Source organism: Kluyveromyces marxianus, chromosome 3 (genome assembly GCF_001417885.1).
Source record: "Kluyveromyces marxianus DMKU3-1042 DNA, complete genome, chromosome 3".
Classification (NCBI taxonomy): domain Eukaryota; kingdom Fungi; phylum Ascomycota; class Saccharomycetes; order Saccharomycetales; family Saccharomycetaceae; genus Kluyveromyces; species Kluyveromyces marxianus.
Window position 1 is genome coordinate 1188869 of NC_036027.1, and position 18509 is coordinate 1207377.

The 18509-nt window shown below is 35.7% G+C and overlaps 8 protein-coding genes across 8 annotated transcripts; 2 read left to right on the forward strand and 6 right to left on the reverse strand.

Moving 5' to 3' along the window:
* Window positions 1-1867: 1867 nt before the first annotated feature.
* KLMA_30555 (uncharacterized protein) lies at window positions 1868-2044 on the reverse strand (the record flags this gene model as incomplete). Its single annotated transcript, XM_022819080.1, has 1 exon — window positions 1868-2044. The coding sequence occupies one exon, from the start codon at window positions 2042-2044 to the stop codon at window positions 1868-1870; it is 177 nt and encodes a 58-aa protein (XP_022675682.1).
* A 1826-nt stretch (window positions 2045-3870) lies between these two features.
* Window positions 3871-5574, reverse strand: GAD1 (glutamate decarboxylase GAD1; the record flags this gene model as incomplete). The annotated part of the gene is made up of 1 exon (XM_022819081.1): window positions 3871-5574. One exon carries the CDS (start codon window positions 5572-5574, stop codon window positions 3871-3873), a length of 1704 nt encoding a protein of 567 aa, XP_022675683.1.
* A 691-nt stretch (window positions 5575-6265) lies between these two features.
* On the reverse strand, window positions 6266-7357 carry SPE2 (adenosylmethionine decarboxylase SPE2; the record flags this gene model as incomplete). Its single annotated transcript, XM_022819082.1, has 1 exon — window positions 6266-7357. The coding sequence occupies one exon, from the start codon at window positions 7355-7357 to the stop codon at window positions 6266-6268; it is 1092 nt and encodes a 363-aa protein (XP_022675684.1).
* A 1800-nt stretch (window positions 7358-9157) lies between these two features.
* On the forward strand, window positions 9158-9781 carry HSH49 (U2 snRNP complex subunit HSH49; the record flags this gene model as incomplete). Its single annotated transcript, XM_022819083.1, has 1 exon — window positions 9158-9781. One exon carries the CDS (start codon window positions 9158-9160, stop codon window positions 9779-9781), a length of 624 nt encoding a protein of 207 aa, XP_022675685.1.
* Window positions 9782-9786: 5 nt separating this feature from the next.
* On the reverse strand, window positions 9787-11142 carry GNT1 (glucose N-acetyltransferase; the record flags this gene model as incomplete). The annotated part of the gene is made up of 1 exon (XM_022819084.1): window positions 9787-11142. The coding sequence occupies one exon, from the start codon at window positions 11140-11142 to the stop codon at window positions 9787-9789; it is 1356 nt and encodes a 451-aa protein (XP_022675686.1).
* Window positions 11143-11430: 288 nt separating this feature from the next.
* RKR1 (ubiquitin-protein ligase RKR1) lies at window positions 11431-15993 on the reverse strand (the record flags this gene model as incomplete). The annotated part of the gene is made up of 1 exon (XM_022819086.1): window positions 11431-15993. One exon carries the CDS (start codon window positions 15991-15993, stop codon window positions 11431-11433), a length of 4563 nt encoding a protein of 1520 aa, XP_022675687.1.
* Window positions 15994-16569: 576 nt separating this feature from the next.
* SBA1 (Hsp90 cochaperone SBA1) lies at window positions 16570-17118 on the forward strand (the record flags this gene model as incomplete). The annotated part of the gene is made up of 1 exon (XM_022819087.1): window positions 16570-17118. One exon carries the CDS (start codon window positions 16570-16572, stop codon window positions 17116-17118), a length of 549 nt encoding a protein of 182 aa, XP_022675688.1.
* A 210-nt stretch (window positions 17119-17328) lies between these two features.
* KLMA_30562 (glucose-6-phosphate 1-epimerase) lies at window positions 17329-18219 on the reverse strand (the record flags this gene model as incomplete). The annotated part of the gene is made up of 1 exon (XM_022819088.1): window positions 17329-18219. One exon carries the CDS (start codon window positions 18217-18219, stop codon window positions 17329-17331), a length of 891 nt encoding a protein of 296 aa, XP_022675689.1.
* Between the last annotated feature and the right edge of the window lie 290 nt (window positions 18220-18509).

The window sequence follows — 18509 nt, forward strand, 5'->3', positions numbered from 1 at the left end:
AATCATCAGATAAGTTATGTATGAAGCAGACTCACACGACCCAAAATCAATGGAGTCACTCTTTCGCCTGGCACCTAGCAGAATGGAATGGTGGTTGGAGAATGTATTCAACCCGTCGTACAAACATTTTGATCAAAGGTAAACAATAGTTTCTCTACGTTACGCCGAAGTCACGTTTATAAAACATCTAAACATTAAAATCCTGGATCACCCCTTGAAGCGTACACAATAATACTGTTGCTGTATTTAAAGTTGTTTCTCTAGTTATAGTTATATGTAATACTAAAATCATAATAATAATAATAATTATGAGTGGATATTAATTAAGGCACACAGGCAGTGAATGTACATATCAAACCAATATACCATATACCTCACTCCATATTGTATGTCTAAAAATGATTAGCACCCTGATCTGCTCATTACGAACTGAATCACAAAAAGAGTTAGACTCTCTTCACGACTTGCGTCTCGCTCTTACTTTTTTTTTATTATTTTATCTTCATACCTTTTAGGGGAAGTAGATAGATTAACAGCAACAGCTAATAGTTCCAGAGTGATTTAAAACCACATTATATTAATCGCGCATTGATATAACGGAATCACAGATTCCCAAATCAAGCACAAGGTTGGAATAGAAATCAATCTTGACCATTTTTGGTGTAAATATTTTGTAACAACGAAAAGAGCGAGAGAGCAGGGGATTTGAATGTATAATAATTGAAAATGGGGTAGGGGATCAACAAACAGACGAGAGATGATCAGGTTCCACTGATGCACAAGATCACAGCCAGAAATATTTGTGACGAATATACGTATATCCTTATCACGTGGTTTCTCACTCACCAGTCACCGATTACCGTTCTTCTCTTAACACTTCTGTCCATTAAACCCCTTGGAAATAGAAAATATAAAGAACCAAATCCACAACTTCTCAAAAAAATAAAAATCAATAACCTTTCTTAGTTAGAGACAAGGCGACATGAAATTAATATTATAATTAATTATAATAGTAGTTGAATTAATAGTATAGTAGCGGATGGGGCAATGGTTATAATATAAAGAAAAAAAAAACACTTTAAAAGGAAAATATAGTAGATTCAATAGTGACAGAACGCCTGCTCACCCGTGTCATGAAACAGCATCCTCAGAGTACCGGCAAAACGAAAAAGTAAACGCCCTTTTCTATAGCAATCGTTTTTAACGCCCCTCGTCTTCAGCTCTTGGCTGAACATGTTCGACAGGACAGAGTTGAGTTATCGGTCACGTGCGAAGTTCAAACCGTTCTAGAAAATTTGCTTTAAAAAAAAGAAACGCAGAAAAGTCAATTGATTTTTGTGTGGAAAAAAGACGAAAAAACCCTTACTGTCGCGCCACCCAAAACATAGAAGAGTACGAGGGCACAAAAATAAGGGGGATTTTCTTCAGCAAAGCGTAGCTTTCTGGAATTGCTCTCTTCACATACATTTTTTTTTTATTTTGGTTTGTTCTGACACTACTTTCATGTAGGGTCCACAAAAAGTCCCAAATAAGAAAACATAGTGAAATAAAGCTGAAACATTAAAGGAAACGCCGAAAAGCCAAGAGAACCACAAAAAAATGAACATTAGCAACGCAATAAAACAATACCTGCAACAAACAAATAAACGAAATACATTAAACCAACGCATAGAAAAGGACCAAATAAGCTTCACCTTATAGGAAAATGAAGTGCATATTAAATTAACAGATTAAAGGGTACAGTAATAATCACACATATACACCTCCGAAAATAAAGGAAATATCAATAAAAAAAAAAGGACACTAAAGCTTTTGGAAATACATCCGAGTTCTTGCTTTCTAGTAAAGTAGAAACAAAAACTCAGACTTACATCAAAAAGGCAATGGCACCGGCGACAGCAGCACCAGCCAAAGAGGAACCAACAGCGTTTACAGCGGCACCTGGGGCAGCGTTAGTACTTGAACCGTTAGAGCTGTTATCTTTAGCAGAGGCAACAGATACCATAGCAGCGGAGATCAAAGCGAAAGTTGTCGAGAATTTCATCGTTAGTTTATTAATGGAATGGGGTGGAGGTGATTAGTATTAGTATTAGTATTAGTATTAGTACGAATATTACTGAACTACTGTTTTTGAAAACAACTATTATATAAAATATATATAAGTTCTAGTAAAGAACAATTAAGAGTGATTTGTAAACGTTTAGAATACTTCTTGTTCAAGTGCTCACTTTATATACTTGAAATCCTGTACCAATGTCAAGACTAAACAGGACACAAAAGAGCAAAAAAAGAATAATCAGAAAGAAGTAACACAATAACAAAACGCAGAAAAAAAGGTACACTGTAGCAACAGCCTATAAATTACTAGTTTTCTATCAATAGTAATTTAAAAACGCCTAGAAAGGTTCGGACCACTTGTGGCAATAGGCACATATTAGGGACTCTAAAATATAACGCAACTACATTAAAGAAACTCTGAAGAATGTTGTTGTACTTACCTCTCTACGAACTAACTACGCGTTTTTACCTTAAAGCTGTTCAGTGAGCCTTTTACTGGCGTTGTACACTAAACATAAAATTGAAAGAAGTGTCTGTGGTTGATTATCTTACGAAGTAAAACGCCGCGTTCGGCATGGGTACTCACATAGACAGGCTTGGCTTGTTGTGGAGGTGCGTTAAACAAGTTCTAGTCAAGAAAAGGACAACTGTATCCAAAAATAGAGAAATAGGCTTGTACGTTTATCGTGTGGCTGAGCTCATTATTGTGCTTCAAAGACGTATATATTTTAGAAACGGGTAAGGCGCACCAATAGTTTTACTAAAAAAAACACCACAACAAATAGTATTTACATTTCTGAATATGACTGATGCATTATCATGTAGGAAAGAACGAAGTAAGGAAGAAAGAAAGATCAGCGTCCTGAGAGGAATATCACGAGTATTGCACTGCGACTTTTCTACGGATGGACCGAAAAGAAAATGATGACACAACAAGTCCTGTACTTCTTTTTTCCACCGACAAGTTAAAGAACAACCTATAAGGCCACACCGGTGCTTGTGTTTTATTTACCTTTTACCTTTTCCTTTTAACTCACAGAACCCTCAAGACAATACTTCGGCTTCTTCTTTTTAATCCTCTACATATTTCCTTTACTTTGCTCAATAACGATGCCTCTATTTTCGTATTACAAGCTCTAAGGAACGTGTCAAAAGAAAAGAAAGTAGCTGATTAGTACTCCCTTCCCCATTAATAAACTGTAGCGTCCCATTTTAGCAATACGGTAACTCTTTTGATGGCATACTTCCTGTTATTTATTAGTCCTAATACATACGTATGTTCGTGGTAAGGGCTGACTACCAGAAGGAGAAAGCGTATTGTGACATAAATCTTCTTTGTAACAAAAATTTAATTGGTTCTATTTTTGGTTTTGTTAACCTGTTTGATGATAGAATATTTTCCCCTTTAGCACTACTTTAATGCTCGTTGTCGTGTTTTTGTGTTGTCAACAATGGTACTTATTGTTTTGTTTTATTTTGCCAAGACTTTTCCAGTAAGTTTAACACATACAAAACCATGGTAACGGTTTTTTTTTTTTTTTTTTTTGTGTTTGCTATCAAGTAAGCGAGAAATGCCCAGAATAGCTATCCATTGCGATGTCCCCGCATAATATTAGTCAACTTCTTGTTAAATTGCGAAATATATTGTAGAAAAGTACAAGGTACAATACCAGTAATTTTGTGATCCGTTATTCTCGGAAACAGGAATTAGACATAGATATTGTTCAAGTGTGTCTACAAAAAAAAAACAAAAATATACACACTGTCCATTTGGAATAAAAACGATTCAGTCACGAAAGAAGCAAGCTTCACTTAACAAGTGCCTCTATAGTTCTTCTTCACATGTTTTTGTTTCTCAATTTCAATTTCACTGAGGTCTTGAATCACTGCGTCCATATCTGCGTTAGATAGAGTGCTTAGTATTTTGAACACAGCGTGATTGTTATTTGTAGAATGTATGTTCAAATACTCGTACGACTTTATCAATTTTTCGATAATTGCAAAGATATCTTGAACCAACAGTAAGCACATATCAAGTTTCATCTCAATTCTGAACACGACTCTCAAAACCTCCTTTTTGTCGCTTCCATCAGTGGACTGAGGCAAAGGGTAATTAGGAATGATCCAACCTTTTTGTCTCAACAAAGTTGAGATGATCGACTGAGGAATTTCAGGATGCTCTGCTTTGAACTTTTCGGATAGTTTGAATGCGCACAATGGAATACCTGGCTTAAATTGATGAGGGCTCTCCCAATAATCGTCGATACTATTGGCGATGGTAGAACTGTTCATTTTTTCGTGTAAACAACTGACGACTTCAAAAATGTCCTTTAAGTCAGGATCCCTTAGTAGTTTCCAAGCAAAGGAACGAGCAACGAAAATTGATTGGTTGAACTTCTCATAGTAACCTTGCTTACCTAATGTTAGGAAATTGTAGTATTGGTGAATCACCTGGAAACCTGGTCTAGAGAAGTTCAAGTTAAAGGTCTCTTCGATTCCTCCAAGGTATTTTAACTTGAATCTTAACTCTGGTAGCAAATATTCATCATTCTTCCAAACGATCCACCCTAAGCCAGGGGTAGTTAATCCAAATTTATGACCGGAAGTGTTAATGGAAACAACTCTTGGATGGTTGAAACCCCAACGGCCAAGACCATATTTGGCCATTTGAGATTCTGTAAAAGCGAAAGGAACAATGAAACCACCAGAAGCACCATCAACATGAATTGGAATATTTTTATTGCTCCACTCGGGATTTTGTGCTTCTATTTGATCTAACACTTTCCCTACTTCCTCCACATTCTCTAAATGCCCTGTGTATGTAGTTCCTAGAATGACGAATATACCAATTGTATTCTCATTAACGTAGTCCCATAATTTGTTAGGGTTTAGATGATAGCCATACTCGGTGTCAACAGGTACCAATCTACACTCAACATCAAAATAACGGGCAAACTTTTCCAAAGCGACTTGACATGCACTCGACATAACGATGTTTGGTTTAGTAATGGGTTTCTGTGCAGCTTTCATCTTTTTCTCCCATTGCCTCTTCATTGCTAAACCACCTAGCATGATTGCTTCGCTAGATCCTGTTGTAGCACAGCCTAATGGCTTATCCCTAGTTGTGTCTGCCTGCCACAACCTTGCCAACATGGCAATGCATCTTTCATTCATATGGATCAACTGGGGATACTCATCATTATCCGCGAGGTTCTTATTCAAGTTTTCATCGATAAGTCTTTGGGCAAAGTCATCTGTAAAGGTATTGACGAAACTTGCCAAATTTAGGACAGGATTACCGTCTAGTCTTAGCTCATTTTTGATTAAATTGTACACATTCTCATCATGTAACCCTTTATTAGGGACAGAATATTTATCCACCCTGGTATCCTTAACACTCTGTACCCTTGAACCATCAGGCAACAGTCCGAACCCATCTGGGTCACCCTTCATAGGCCCATGGCTATGATGGAAAAATCTCTTTGATTCTTCAACGTCTAGTTCCTTGTGCAACATATTGTATATTAATTGTCACCAGTAATGGATTATTCACACTGTGTAAGGCAGTATGCTTCCTTAATATTCGAATTATATTTAAACCAACTACAAACAGTAAATTATCTATATAAAATTCCGGATGAACTTTGGGGTTTTAGGACTTTTTATACTAAAGTCGGAAGATTTTGCACTTCCCTTTATTCTGCCATGTGTTACTATTTCCAGGGATAGTCTGACGTAAAGATCTCATTGCTCGGGAGTAAAAACTTCCTGAAAAAAAGTTAGTAGAAGCGCCCGGTTGAAGCGAAAATGGCATGGTTAAGCATTTAATTGCTGCAGCTTTTAAGAAAGGCTGAGCCGTCTGCAAAAATATTACGTATCAATAATGTCTATGTATAATGTATAACTCTGGGCTTAACGAACTTCCAACCCATTGAACGTGGTTTTTAGAACGTGATATACTTACTGGTGATTATTTTGTTAATCCCGGAAGTGTTTGTACTACTAGCAATTTGTTATGTAACAAAAGCAATTGAACAATTGGTTGAAAGCCGTACAAATAGTCTAAATAAGAAATGCAATATAGCCAGTGTAGAGATGGGCTTTATAACGTAAATACATTAAGTACTCTCATAAGCATATACAAATTGTGTGTGTGTTTGTATATGTATGTTGGGTTATGTGCGCTATGAAAAGAAATGAAGGAATGTCATATCTTTGTGTATCTAATGTAGATCAATTGATAATCATCCAAATCGTGGACGATCTTATCCTCCTTTCTATAATTAGCGACCTTAGAGCAAGGGAAATCGATATCAACACATTCAACGGCGTTAGCTTTGATGAAAATGGTCATACAAAAGTCCAATGGTTGGAAGATACCAAGAACTTTGTTGACGACATCGAATTTTGTTGAAGTCGACTTAATGTTGTGCAATATGACGTTACTTTCGAACGAAGCGTAGGACCAGTCTTGTTCTGGGGTCACATGGATAGTGTAGTAGTAAGATTGGTCAACGACAGCGTTACACGAGTAACCACAAGGTTGGAAACCAAAGGAGTCAATGTTGAAATTGATCTTGCTAGTATCAAACTTATAGATTTGATCAATGCTAGCAGCTTTGGTCATCTTGTTACCAATAACGTGACCGTCTATTTCGCGAGGTTCCTTGGTAACGAATTGTTGGGATTGGTTGTTGTCCAACCCTGTCATTAGCATTTCAAGAGTGAAATCCTCCTCACAATCATCATTAGCCTCGGTACACAAGTCCTTATTGGTCTTGGTAACATACAAGTTCCAATGGTCGTTTTGTTCAACTCTACCAATGACGTACGATTTACCACTCACAAAGAATTTGTCCAAGTAGTTGCACTCTTCAGACCAGCTTCTATGGATAGATCTTTGACTTTGAGGGAACATGAAAGCTCTACGCGAATAGAATACCTTGTACGGATGGTTGAGAACACCGTCCTCGCATTGGAAATTCCATTGCAGTTCGTCTCTAATCAATTCGAACAACTTTGGAAGGCAGAGAAGAGTGGTTGTTGTACCACAAGTTTTCAGCATCAACTTGTGGTCAAACACAAACATGGAAGACTCACTAAGTAAGAAGCAGTCCATTTCGTCGGTCGAAATTGTAGACAAAATCTCGCACTTAACAAGCTTCAACAACTCTTCCCACTTATCATATCCGATGCTTCTCAAGGATTTTTCGGCATGAGGAACCTTGGTTTTCTTTGGATAAAACCAAATCTCCAAGAGTTTCTCTGGGCCTTCGAACTCGATAGGTTCTTCCACCATTTTTTATTTTTATTTTATATAACTAGAATCTGTTGAAAATTCTTGAGTTCTGCTGATCCTGTCTTTCCTCTATGATTCTTTCCAATCAGAGATAAAACGCAAATAGATAGTTTAAGTTTTCTTCTACACTCGACGAGCGAAAAAACAGATACTGAAAGACAGGGACCGTTTCAGATACGTTATGGCACACTTCCCAAAAGAAGATTTCCTAACGAAAAACCAAATACCTTTCAAAGAAGAAGGCATTTCTTCAAATTAACTTACATTTCTTGTGAAAGTTGTAAAATACTGTTGGTAAAATTGCTTCTCCAGCTCATCGCTGTGATGAATTTTGAAAATTCAAGAAACCTGAAAACGAAGCTTAGTGAAGCACAAAGAAAAAAAAATGGAGAAAAGAATGTTCACGTGAGCTGGAATAGGACCTGGAAGGCCTGCTGGACAAAAAAAAGAATGTGTAGCGGTTGCCTCGGTGACCTCCTGGTGTTTACCGGCCTAGGAATGTCCTAAGTAATGCTACGGGCAATTTGATGCAAGATTAAACAAAACCAAGAAGATCAAAATACATATGAGTTGTATACATAAAAATTTCACCCGTATCTGAAACACAAGCTATTATCTAAGAACAATAGTTGAGTGATTAAAACGGGATTATTTAATCTAAGATCTGTCCAACAGCTAACGTTGGCACATAGTTCTCCAAAACCTCTTACTGTCTCAGCAGCAGCCAAAAACTTTCCCTTTCGTAAGACATAAATCCGCCTCATATAGTTAATAGAGAGAGCTGAAATTCCAAGCCGCACTTCCAACATTCGGAAAATATAAAGACGTATTGATAGCAGCCCGAAAGCACCACAATTTCTCCTCTAACGTCCCAGCAACGTTTCTCCTAGTGAAAACAAAGAGAAACAGCACATGGTATCCTTCGTAATCCCCAAGCGTCACTAGCTCGATACTATCGATTTTGACGTGCTGATCAAATAATTTACATCAGCACAGTATCGAGTGGTACTAGTTGGGCGCAGATGTTCGAAAAACTCGTACATCCACTGTACAACACTTATAACGGGTTTCGGAAATCAATTTCTGTGCCATATTGCAACTTACACTTGCCTGTTGTTAGAAATTTGTACGGCTGAAACGTCGACCCTATCCACATAACTACGTCACCAACAGAGATGTCCTAGCTACTTGAGGAAGAGAAAAAAGTTTCTGCCCCCAGCATAACGAGCAGCTGAAATGAATCAGAGAACAGACAGTACTAACACTATCGAACGCTATATATGCTGATCTATGGTGTTTTAAAATAGATCAAACAAGATAAAAAGCTCTTTCTCCATTGTTAACATTTGTAGTTGGGAAGAAGGTTGAAAAGATTTCTTCAGTTTTGTTCTTTTAAACTTGAAAATTTCTTCAATAACAGCATAGGGAAAAGTGTGAGAGTTAGGGCAGTAGAATTAGAGAGAGAGTCAAGAGTTACATCTGTGTACATTTTAAGAGATTTTATGCAAATATTTAACGCTCCATAGGAGTACAATGATAGGCTTAGTTTACTAGCGAACACAGCTCTGACTACACCAATGATTCTTTACTCTGCTCAAAAGTCACGTGATTTTCAAACTTTATTCAAGAATATGTTGTACACCACACACCCTCCTCATTGTAATATATACATAGATTGACAATACACTAGAAAAACCATATCTGCATATGAAAAGACTGGCTCAATTTAGGTATTGTATGCTATAGATTCGGAGACTTATTTCTTTCTTTGGAGGAGCAACCACTTCACCTTTTAAAACAATGAATACGGTATATGTGGGAAACCTGGATCCTAAAGTAAACCGAGCCTTGCTCTATGAACTCTTTGTACAAGTGGGTCCTATTTCGTATATTAAGTTTCCAAAGGAAAAGACAAATGATGATGATTCATCAGAACACATGAACATGAAATATGCATTCATCAAGTTTGTTAATGACGATGTTGACTATGCATGCAAAATTTATGACAGTAAGGTGAGCCTATATGGGAAACCCCTCAAGGTACGAAGATCGAACAAACAAACAGAAGTATCCGATTTCGACGTTGGTGCGAAACTTTTTGTCAAGAACTTGGACGAATCTATCAGTCTGTCACAGTTGATAAACATATTTAATAAATTCGGCAAACTACTTAAGAAACCTGAGATATTCTATCTACAAAGTGGTACATTACGGTGCGCATATGTATGGTTCACTACTTTTAAAAATTCTGATGAAGCATTGCATCAGTTGAATGGAACAACTCTAGCAAATAGAGAGATATACGTGGATTACGCATACAAAGATGATAAACAGAGAACTGCAAAACATGGCGATGACGTTGAACGTTTATTGGACGCAGAAAGGTCGAAAAACTTTACCTTACTAAACCAAAAGGATCTATGATATATTTAAACTCCACACATTGCACTTTTCTCCAAGTACTCAGAGTAAAGTGACTTCCAATATTTGCACATTTCCTCACTGTATCCATCATGTTTGCATTGAATATCATCTGTACTAGAATAAAGCCATGGTTTACTCAATGGATAGTCACTGAAATGAATGAACTTTGCATCCTTGATAGAATCACTTTCAGCTCGATCATACCCTATAATCCCGTTTTTTAAAATTTCCTGCGACCGCTTGTCATTTATAGAACCTGTTAATAACCCATATTTTGTGTAAGGCAATACCAAAACGCTTGGCTCGAATAAGTGTTGCACCTTCCTAAATATTTTGAACTGGTAATATATCAATTCTTTGAAATTGTAAAGCTCATCATTGATCAAATCCATATCATAAGATTCTTTTGCCTTCACATATTTCGGAAGAATGTTGTCTCTAATATTATTTGCCAAATCTGCATCAGGCTTTATTACCATAAAATGTGTAGCGAATTTAACTTTATTGTCTGACTTCTGAAATCCGTCTATGTCGATGATGAAATTCATTGACTTGGAGTAAAAATGCTGGGGTAAATTGGGGAGATGGTTATAGATTGGCAAAGAATTTTTCACCCTACTGATGATTTTCTTTTCAATTGGATCTAGTTTATTATTCTTGTAAAGCTTTTTAATATCAGTGCGAGCCGTCGCTAAACCTTCTGGGTTAACAAACCAATAGGAAATAGGAGCAGCAAATTTAACATAAGATGGTAAAAAGAATAGTTCATCCATCTTGTCGTGGATCATGGCATCATTGTCCATATAGATAATCCTTTCGTAGTCCGTTAGGTTGAAAATAGCTAATTTTGTAAGACTTTTACTCCAAGGAGTATGATCATTCGGTTGTACTACTGGTTCAATTTCTTGTACTTTAACTCTATCGGAAACCCCTTTAATTTTTTGTAATAAGAGCCCTAGGCTCTCATTTTCGTTAGCCTTTTTCAATAAACTAGTGGTTATCAATGCAACTAAATCTGCTTCACTTCCAGCATCACGCAACTTGGTAAACTGAAGCAACGTATTACATAGGTAGTTTGAGTCCGTAACATAGTTGACGTATGCATATTTATCCCATTCGATTGGTTTTGTTTCGCTGCTTCTCTTTTTGAATAGCTGATCAATGGCAGAAAAAGGTATCTGTTTGATATTCAAAGGATCATACATATTGTCGATCTTATCTTTGTTCTTGTCGAAGAATTTGAGATAATAATCTACCTTTTTATTGAGTTGAAACTTCATTATACCATCAACTGACAATGTTATACCTAAAAAGATTAGTATAACTAACAAGATTAAACGAATCTTTCGCTTAAGCATCATGATGGCGGTTGCTGATGGTTGCGATTTTTCTCACTTTACCTTTTTATGACCTTTTGTTATTTGTACTTAGAGAAATAGTCTGTTAATACATTTTGTTACTCTAATTCTACTTTTTCTAGTTATATTCATTTTCAAGTATCAGATATATATTATACTATCATCGCTAAGCCTTAATAAAAAAAATGAATAAAATATACAGTTCGTGCAGATAAACGAAAGAGAATTATCAATATACATGGATGGTTCACTAGTAAAGCCAGTTCTATTAATGTTTTATGTACAAACTGCTTATTTTCTTAGGTTAAATTCACCACGACAGAGAGGACAGGTATTATTACCTGAAGATTTGAACCATTTATATAAACATGCACCGTGGAATCTGTTGTTACAGGTAGGACAGATCTTGGTTGGAAGCTTCCCATCAATGGCGTGGATAATGAAGTAGCAAATAGCGCATTCCTCAAATCCACTAAATTGGAGTTTGACATTTTTTGATAATAATTCAAGAGAGTCAACAACACTTCCGTTCATATTGCTAATTATTCTCTGAGTGGATATTATCCACGATTTCCATTGTTGTTCTGTCACACCAACTCTGGATACACCATGTACTTGAACATTTTGTAGTGGATAATTTGATGGAAGTTTAAATGCAACTTCAAGTTTATGATCATCAATTAAATAGCATGCCTTGATTTCATTATTATTTTTGTTTACCTTAATGCTCAAGTTGAGGTCGTTTTTATCAAACTTCTGTAATCCTAATTTTGTTCTTTCTAACTCATTTTCAATCAATTTGGATGAAATATACCTGGTAACAAAATTAGACACAGTGTCCTTAAAAGAACGACTTTTGATGTTATTCCACCATTGTCCAACAAGTGACCCAAAAATGGTAAAGAATTTGTACAAAAGGAATTCCATCATGATGTTGCATTCATCCACAGGCTCAAGTTTGCCGCGATCCACACTATTAGGATATGCCAAGGCATCAGATATGTCAATAGTGTCCCAGTATTTTGTGTAAGAGAGTGTCATTTGATCAGTGAGAAAATCAAGAAGACCGTTAATCAAATCTTGTTCTTTCAACTGCTGAATGTATTTTTGACGAATATCGTAAGATACATCATCAAAATAGAAAATTAAGACCTGACAATAATTCAAATATCTCATGAATGAATTCAAATCCTGATATTCTAGGTAATCATGTGGCATCCGAGATTTCAAAGACTCGATTAGAAGTGGTGGTATTTCTACTGTGATGGCGTTCGGCGAAGTTCTATCCTCATCAATTAAATTAGCTGAAGATGCTTTGGATAGCTCGTATTCGACAACGAGCTCCTCCTGCTGTTCCTTAATTATTGATTTCAATTCATTAAGCAAAACATTCATTAAGATTAATGGTAATTTTGGATCGAAAAAGACGGAAATCAAATCATCGAAGATTTTTGTCTTCTCTTTGGTAGGCAATGACTTGAGAATCTTAGAGAGCGGATTACAATAAGCATTCGAAACTCTAGAGTTTTCAATCATATTTTTAAAAGCTATATCGACAATTGTGCTTAGATCAAATATACTCCATATGGAGATAGTATTTTGAACGGAGTTAAGGAGAGAAAATACTTCATACCTCAATAGATCATAATATGGTGTTTCTTCAATTTCTAAAAACCCAATAGAGTCTTGTAAGAGTTGTATTGTAGATTCTTCAATTCTCTCAGACAAATCTAATTTGTTAGCTAAATGTTGTAGTTTTTCAAAAAACCCAAGTACAATTATTCTAATTTCATTATAACAATCATCATACCATTGTTCTGATTGCATCCACTTAGAAATAGATAATAATGCCATATTTAATCTTCGTTCCTCCACTTGATATGTTTCTACATCTTCTTGTGAGAATGTTAATAATTGTATCAAAAATAATAGTAATGTCTTAAATCTTTTAAGTTCATCTAGAGAAGGATTATCAACACCAACCAGTTCCGACAGTATATAATTTCTTAGCACCCCAAGCTTGTTGCTAGATTTATTGAATTTCACTGCCGCACATATAACAGCAAAAAGAGATAGCGTGGAACTGACGTCCAATATCTTGCTTGATAGAAGTTTTCTTGCCTTCTTTTCGATACTTTCGAACGCCTCTTCGAATTGAGAAGCAGACAAGTAGTCAATACTATTCAAACTAATCCTGTACGTTATTCTGCAGTTGTAAAAGCATATGACTTCATTGTCTTTGTCATCAAAAATATTTCCGAGTTCATCAATATTGTGTTCGGAGAAAATACATTTCAATAAATCTTTGAAATCAATTTTAAGATCTCTTGAATACAATGTATTTTTGTGGAAATAGGTAAATTGCTGGTCAAACAAGGAATTATAATCTATCATCACTTCGTAGCACCTTGTCAAAAATATGACATTACTGGTAGTAGATTCATCAGGATATAAAGTGAGTAAGCTATCCACGACTTGGGAGAGTTTAATAAGTCCAAAATATGAGTCTGCAGTAGGAGTACCTTTTTGACTAAGTGCTAATGGCAAAAGGCCAAATGGAGCGGATAGAGTAGTACTAGGATTTAATTCCTTGATATAAGAAAAGAACACTGAATCAAAATCTAAGTTTAAAAGTTTTTTTGTAACTAATGAGTCCTTAGAAAGTTGCTTAACGAATTCTTCTATTTTTTCATTACCAGACAAATATTCTGTAAGTGTAGTGTCAGTTAACGATGTCACAAATCTATTAGCAATTTTTTCATCTGTATGGACGATATGTGGAATTTTAAAATCATTGTCTAGCATTAAGCTTTCATAGAAAAAGTCAGATTCAGTGAGTAAATTTCTATAGGCAATACTGCTTTCTGGTAGTTCTGTAACGAACTTATTGAACATAGCATTTTTGTTTTGTTTTTTACTCGCTTCGTATAGACTTAAAAGCAATGGAGCAGTTAATAGCTTAGATTTGAATATTAAACCATCTTCAAATTTGTAGTTCGACACATAGTCGTTGATAAGGTCATTCAATGCTTGGCTTGAATTTAATAAAGTTTCAATTATTGTATTATCAAGTTTATCTAAGAAAGATAAAACTTGTCTGAGAGGGAGATCTAATTGGGATAACGCCAAAATAAAGTCATCTAGGTATTCAACCCATGTATGGCTTGTCAGGAAATTGGTATTACAATAATCGATCATGATTTTCATAGGAATTTCGTGAAACTCGACTGTAACCAAAGTAGGAAGCAGTTTAACAAATAACTCGATATCATTTGCAATATCTGTTTTGGATGCTTTTATCAATTGATCAAAAATATTAAATCCATAATATGAAGTCAAATCCACTTGATCATTTGCTTCTAAGGTGTCTATTATATTTGAGCAAATTTGGTGGATTAGTGAAATATCTGTCTCACACAAAATAGTGCATGCATTTGAGATGAAAAGTAGCTCCTTGCGTCTATCTTCTTTACCAGATGGCAACAACCTTAAGATCTCTTCATACAAGAATGCATAGTCCCAATGAGATTTTATAAGTAGTTCAATAAGTTCTGGTATTTCTTTTAAATTCTTATTATTCAAAAGTAATGTAACTTCTAGTTCTTGCTGCATTTTACAGTCGTCATCTAATGTCGATATTGAATCCATGAACCGAATGTAGTATTTCCAAGCTTCTACCAAAGGTTTGTAGCCATTACGACCCAAGATGCGGCGTTCACCCTCTTGCTTTAAGAAATTCTGCCAAATTAAAACCCATTCATTGAATACAAGAAGAGAGCATTCTAAAGATAGTTGATAAACTAAATTATAGTAGATTGGGTTTGAGATTCCTGATCCTAGGGAAAGGAAATGTTTTAAATGTTCTTTACTTGATTTTTCGTAAGACCAAAATTTCCCATCTTTATACTTATTCATATCCAATAAAGTAATTAGAATATCAGGTAAGATCGATGAAAGCGATATTAAACTTCTCGCTTTCACCTGGGATAAAGAATTCAATAAGTTTTTTGACGAAATCTTTAGTGCTTCTTTATTTTTACGGAATAACTGCTTAGAACGAAGTTGAACCATCAAATGTAATAATGCTTGGAAAATACTTGTTTCCTTAGTGTCTTGTAAAGACAAATTGGACCAAAGATGTTTTTCTGATACAATGTTATGCAATATCTCCATTTTTTCTGAAGAAATGTCAACGGTTGAAATTAGTTTGGTTAAAACTCGAATAGACGACAAAAGAAGTTGATTGTATCTTAATTCAACATTTTGCTTGGAGGAATATTTTTCTTCCGAAATTGTTGTAGGACTCTCTACTAGTATTACCTCTTTAATGAAGTTGAGCGTCTCCGTACTGAACAAATTCCATAAAGAATCAACTTTTTCTGAACTACCAAAACATTCCAATAAATAGTCATTGCATGATTTACTTACTGCAATATCATAGTCATATATCCCTGAAAGCATCAATGGTACCATTTCTTTCAAAAACTTTGCAGCACTTTTCTTGAGCCTACTAATTAACATCGATGTGAAATGATGAGATTGTGATCTAATGATTTTTGAATCCGAAGAAATCAATTTTGCATACATCTGGCACCATGATAAAACAACAATATCATCATAAAAGATCGAGTATTTGTCATCATCTTTCACTAGTGACAACAATTCATTTAGTGCTTTTTCTTTCGTTATATTGTCTCTCTTCAATAACGATTTAAAGATGATCTGAAGCTCAGGATTCTGTATGTTCTGTAATACAGGAAGACCATCGAAATAGTTTAAAGATACTTTCAGTCCATTATAGCCCAAACCAAGACCCTTCAAAGAGTCCGTATATGATGCTGATCCGAAAGACATAGGTATTCCACAATATGCGGCTCGTCTGACTATAATATATCCCTCCGATATCCTGTTTCACAATAATCAATGTATGTGCTTCAATGCTTTAAAGATATATATATAGGTTCAGTATTCTGAATAATTTAATATTTTTCTTTTTACCTTTCGGTGCTAGTCAGAGTCGTAGAAAGATGTAGTCGAGAGAGTAGTATAAGAGTCACGTGACTATGTCTATATAGCTAATATAACACAACGAATAATTATAGGTAAACACTATGGAACCAACATGGTACACACAAGATCAAAGATGAACATTCCATAATAGTATCCGTAAGTTAGTCTACATAGGGCTTTGGTAAGTCGTTAATTATGCCTTTTGTCTAGAACCTTCTTGAGCTCTCCATAATGGCAAATTGTATTTTAAAGGTAAGAAATTTAAAGGACGGCCCCACCCAAATATATAAAGGTAAAATACCTACATTACCACGCAAAAAGTGTAATAACCAGTTGGCAGAAAGTAATTTCAAACAATTGGAAAATACTTAATATACAAGTATTCCTCCGCCTCGTAATTCAAAAGTAATCACCAGTATCATGTCAGTTCATACACCAGAAGTATTGTGGGCCCAACGCTCCAGTGCAGATGACGCCTCTAAGAACCTTTTGTTCATTACAATTAATATTCCAGATTGCACCAACCCTAAATTGGAATTAACGGAAAATTCCTTAGAATTCAGTGCTTTGTCAAAGTACCATAGCGAGAATGGCATCAAATACCATCTTCATATTGATTTCTACAAGCCAATTGATACGGAAGCGTCCGAAAAGAAGGTGGCCAATGGTAGAAATTACTTCCTTTTGCTAAGAAAAAAGGATCTTGATGCTGAGTATTGGCCAAGATTGACCAAGGAGAAGCTCAAGTACCATTACATCAAGACAGACTTTGACAAGTGGGTGGATGAAGACGAACAAGAAGAGCACCTTGAGGCAGACAACGATTTGATGTCACAATTTAGTCAAATGGGAGGCGCTGGATTCCCAGGTATGGATCAAGGTGGCGACTTCAACCCAGCTGATTTTGGTGATTCGGAGTCTGAAGATGGTGATGATGCAGAGGAAGAAGACGAATCGAAGACTGCATAGATTATAAATAACGAAAATAATGATGAACTGTCTTCTTCTTTGCTCTATTATCACTGCTATTTTCTCAGCAATATCGCAGGCAAAAGTAAACCAATTTTACTACATTTCAAATAAGTATAATAAAGCGTATCGATGTCAGAGTAGGTAATGCCTAAATTCTATATATTAATCATTACTTCTCTTAGACCCTTGTATTAGTCTATATTTAGTTCAAACGCTTTGGAACTTCAACTCGTCTTTATATAAAACTTGGGAAGCGACCCACTTTTCACCTGGTGGTAACTTAACAAAGTCATGAACGTGGCCTGGTTCAATACAGATCATGGTTTTGTATCCATCCTTAGGCTCAAAATCACCCATACCCTTAGATTTTTCAATCCATGGGTTCCAAACCACAGTGTCTGGTAAGTTGTGTCTCTTTAATGTGTGGACTGGATGACCTTTATCCACCACCTGAATAAGCCTATCTTCTTCCACATTTTGATAGATTCTATCCAACTCTTCATGAACAGTGACAACAGGTTGTTTGTCGACATAACTCTCCTTCAACATTTGATCATACAACTTCGAGCTGTTCAAGTTGGAAACTAATGTGTCTTCGATATCGTGGATTTTCAAGTAAGTATGGAACAACCAGTTGAATTTCAATGTCTCCGTATTACTTGTATTCAATACTTCGATTTCAGTCTTCAAATACTCTTTTCCCAGTTCAACACTCAAGATTAGAGAATACTCAAATGGCCATAACTTGGTTAGTTCTGGATTAGCAAATTCTGGACCCAATCCAAATTGAACTGTTAATGGTTCGGCTTTGGTTTGACCCAAGAATTCCCATACTGAGTTTCTAGCCAATCCATGTTGCGGCAATTTGCTCAAATGCTCGTCGTCGTGGTTTTTACCAAAAACCGGGAAGACTAGAGGTATACCACCACGAACTGGTTTCGAACCATCCAATTTTGCAGCAGTTGAGAGCCATAGTTGTTCTTCTCCTTTAAGTTCCCAGGAAAATACAGTAGCACCATACTTTAGGATCTTGACCTTCGTGGATGAATCCTCTGGGTGGGTTAGAATAACTTCCGTTGGAGATTCTTCAATTGGCATGATTCAAATATTATTATGTCTGTGCTTGGCTCTAGAGTAAGAATTTTGACCTTATGTTTCTCTAAGGTCACGATTGAACAAGAACAATATCAGAAATTATTTATTTGTAAAGCTGATAACTTGTTTATCTATTAAATTATTCAATTGACAACTGGCTAGTTTGTCTTTTCAATATAAAATTTCATGAAAACCCTTTTCTGAAATATTGCTAGGAACAAAAATGCTTAAGGAAACTGAAAACTTTTGAAAAGCGCGTTTATATAAACAAAGACAAGAAGCTTTACATTGAA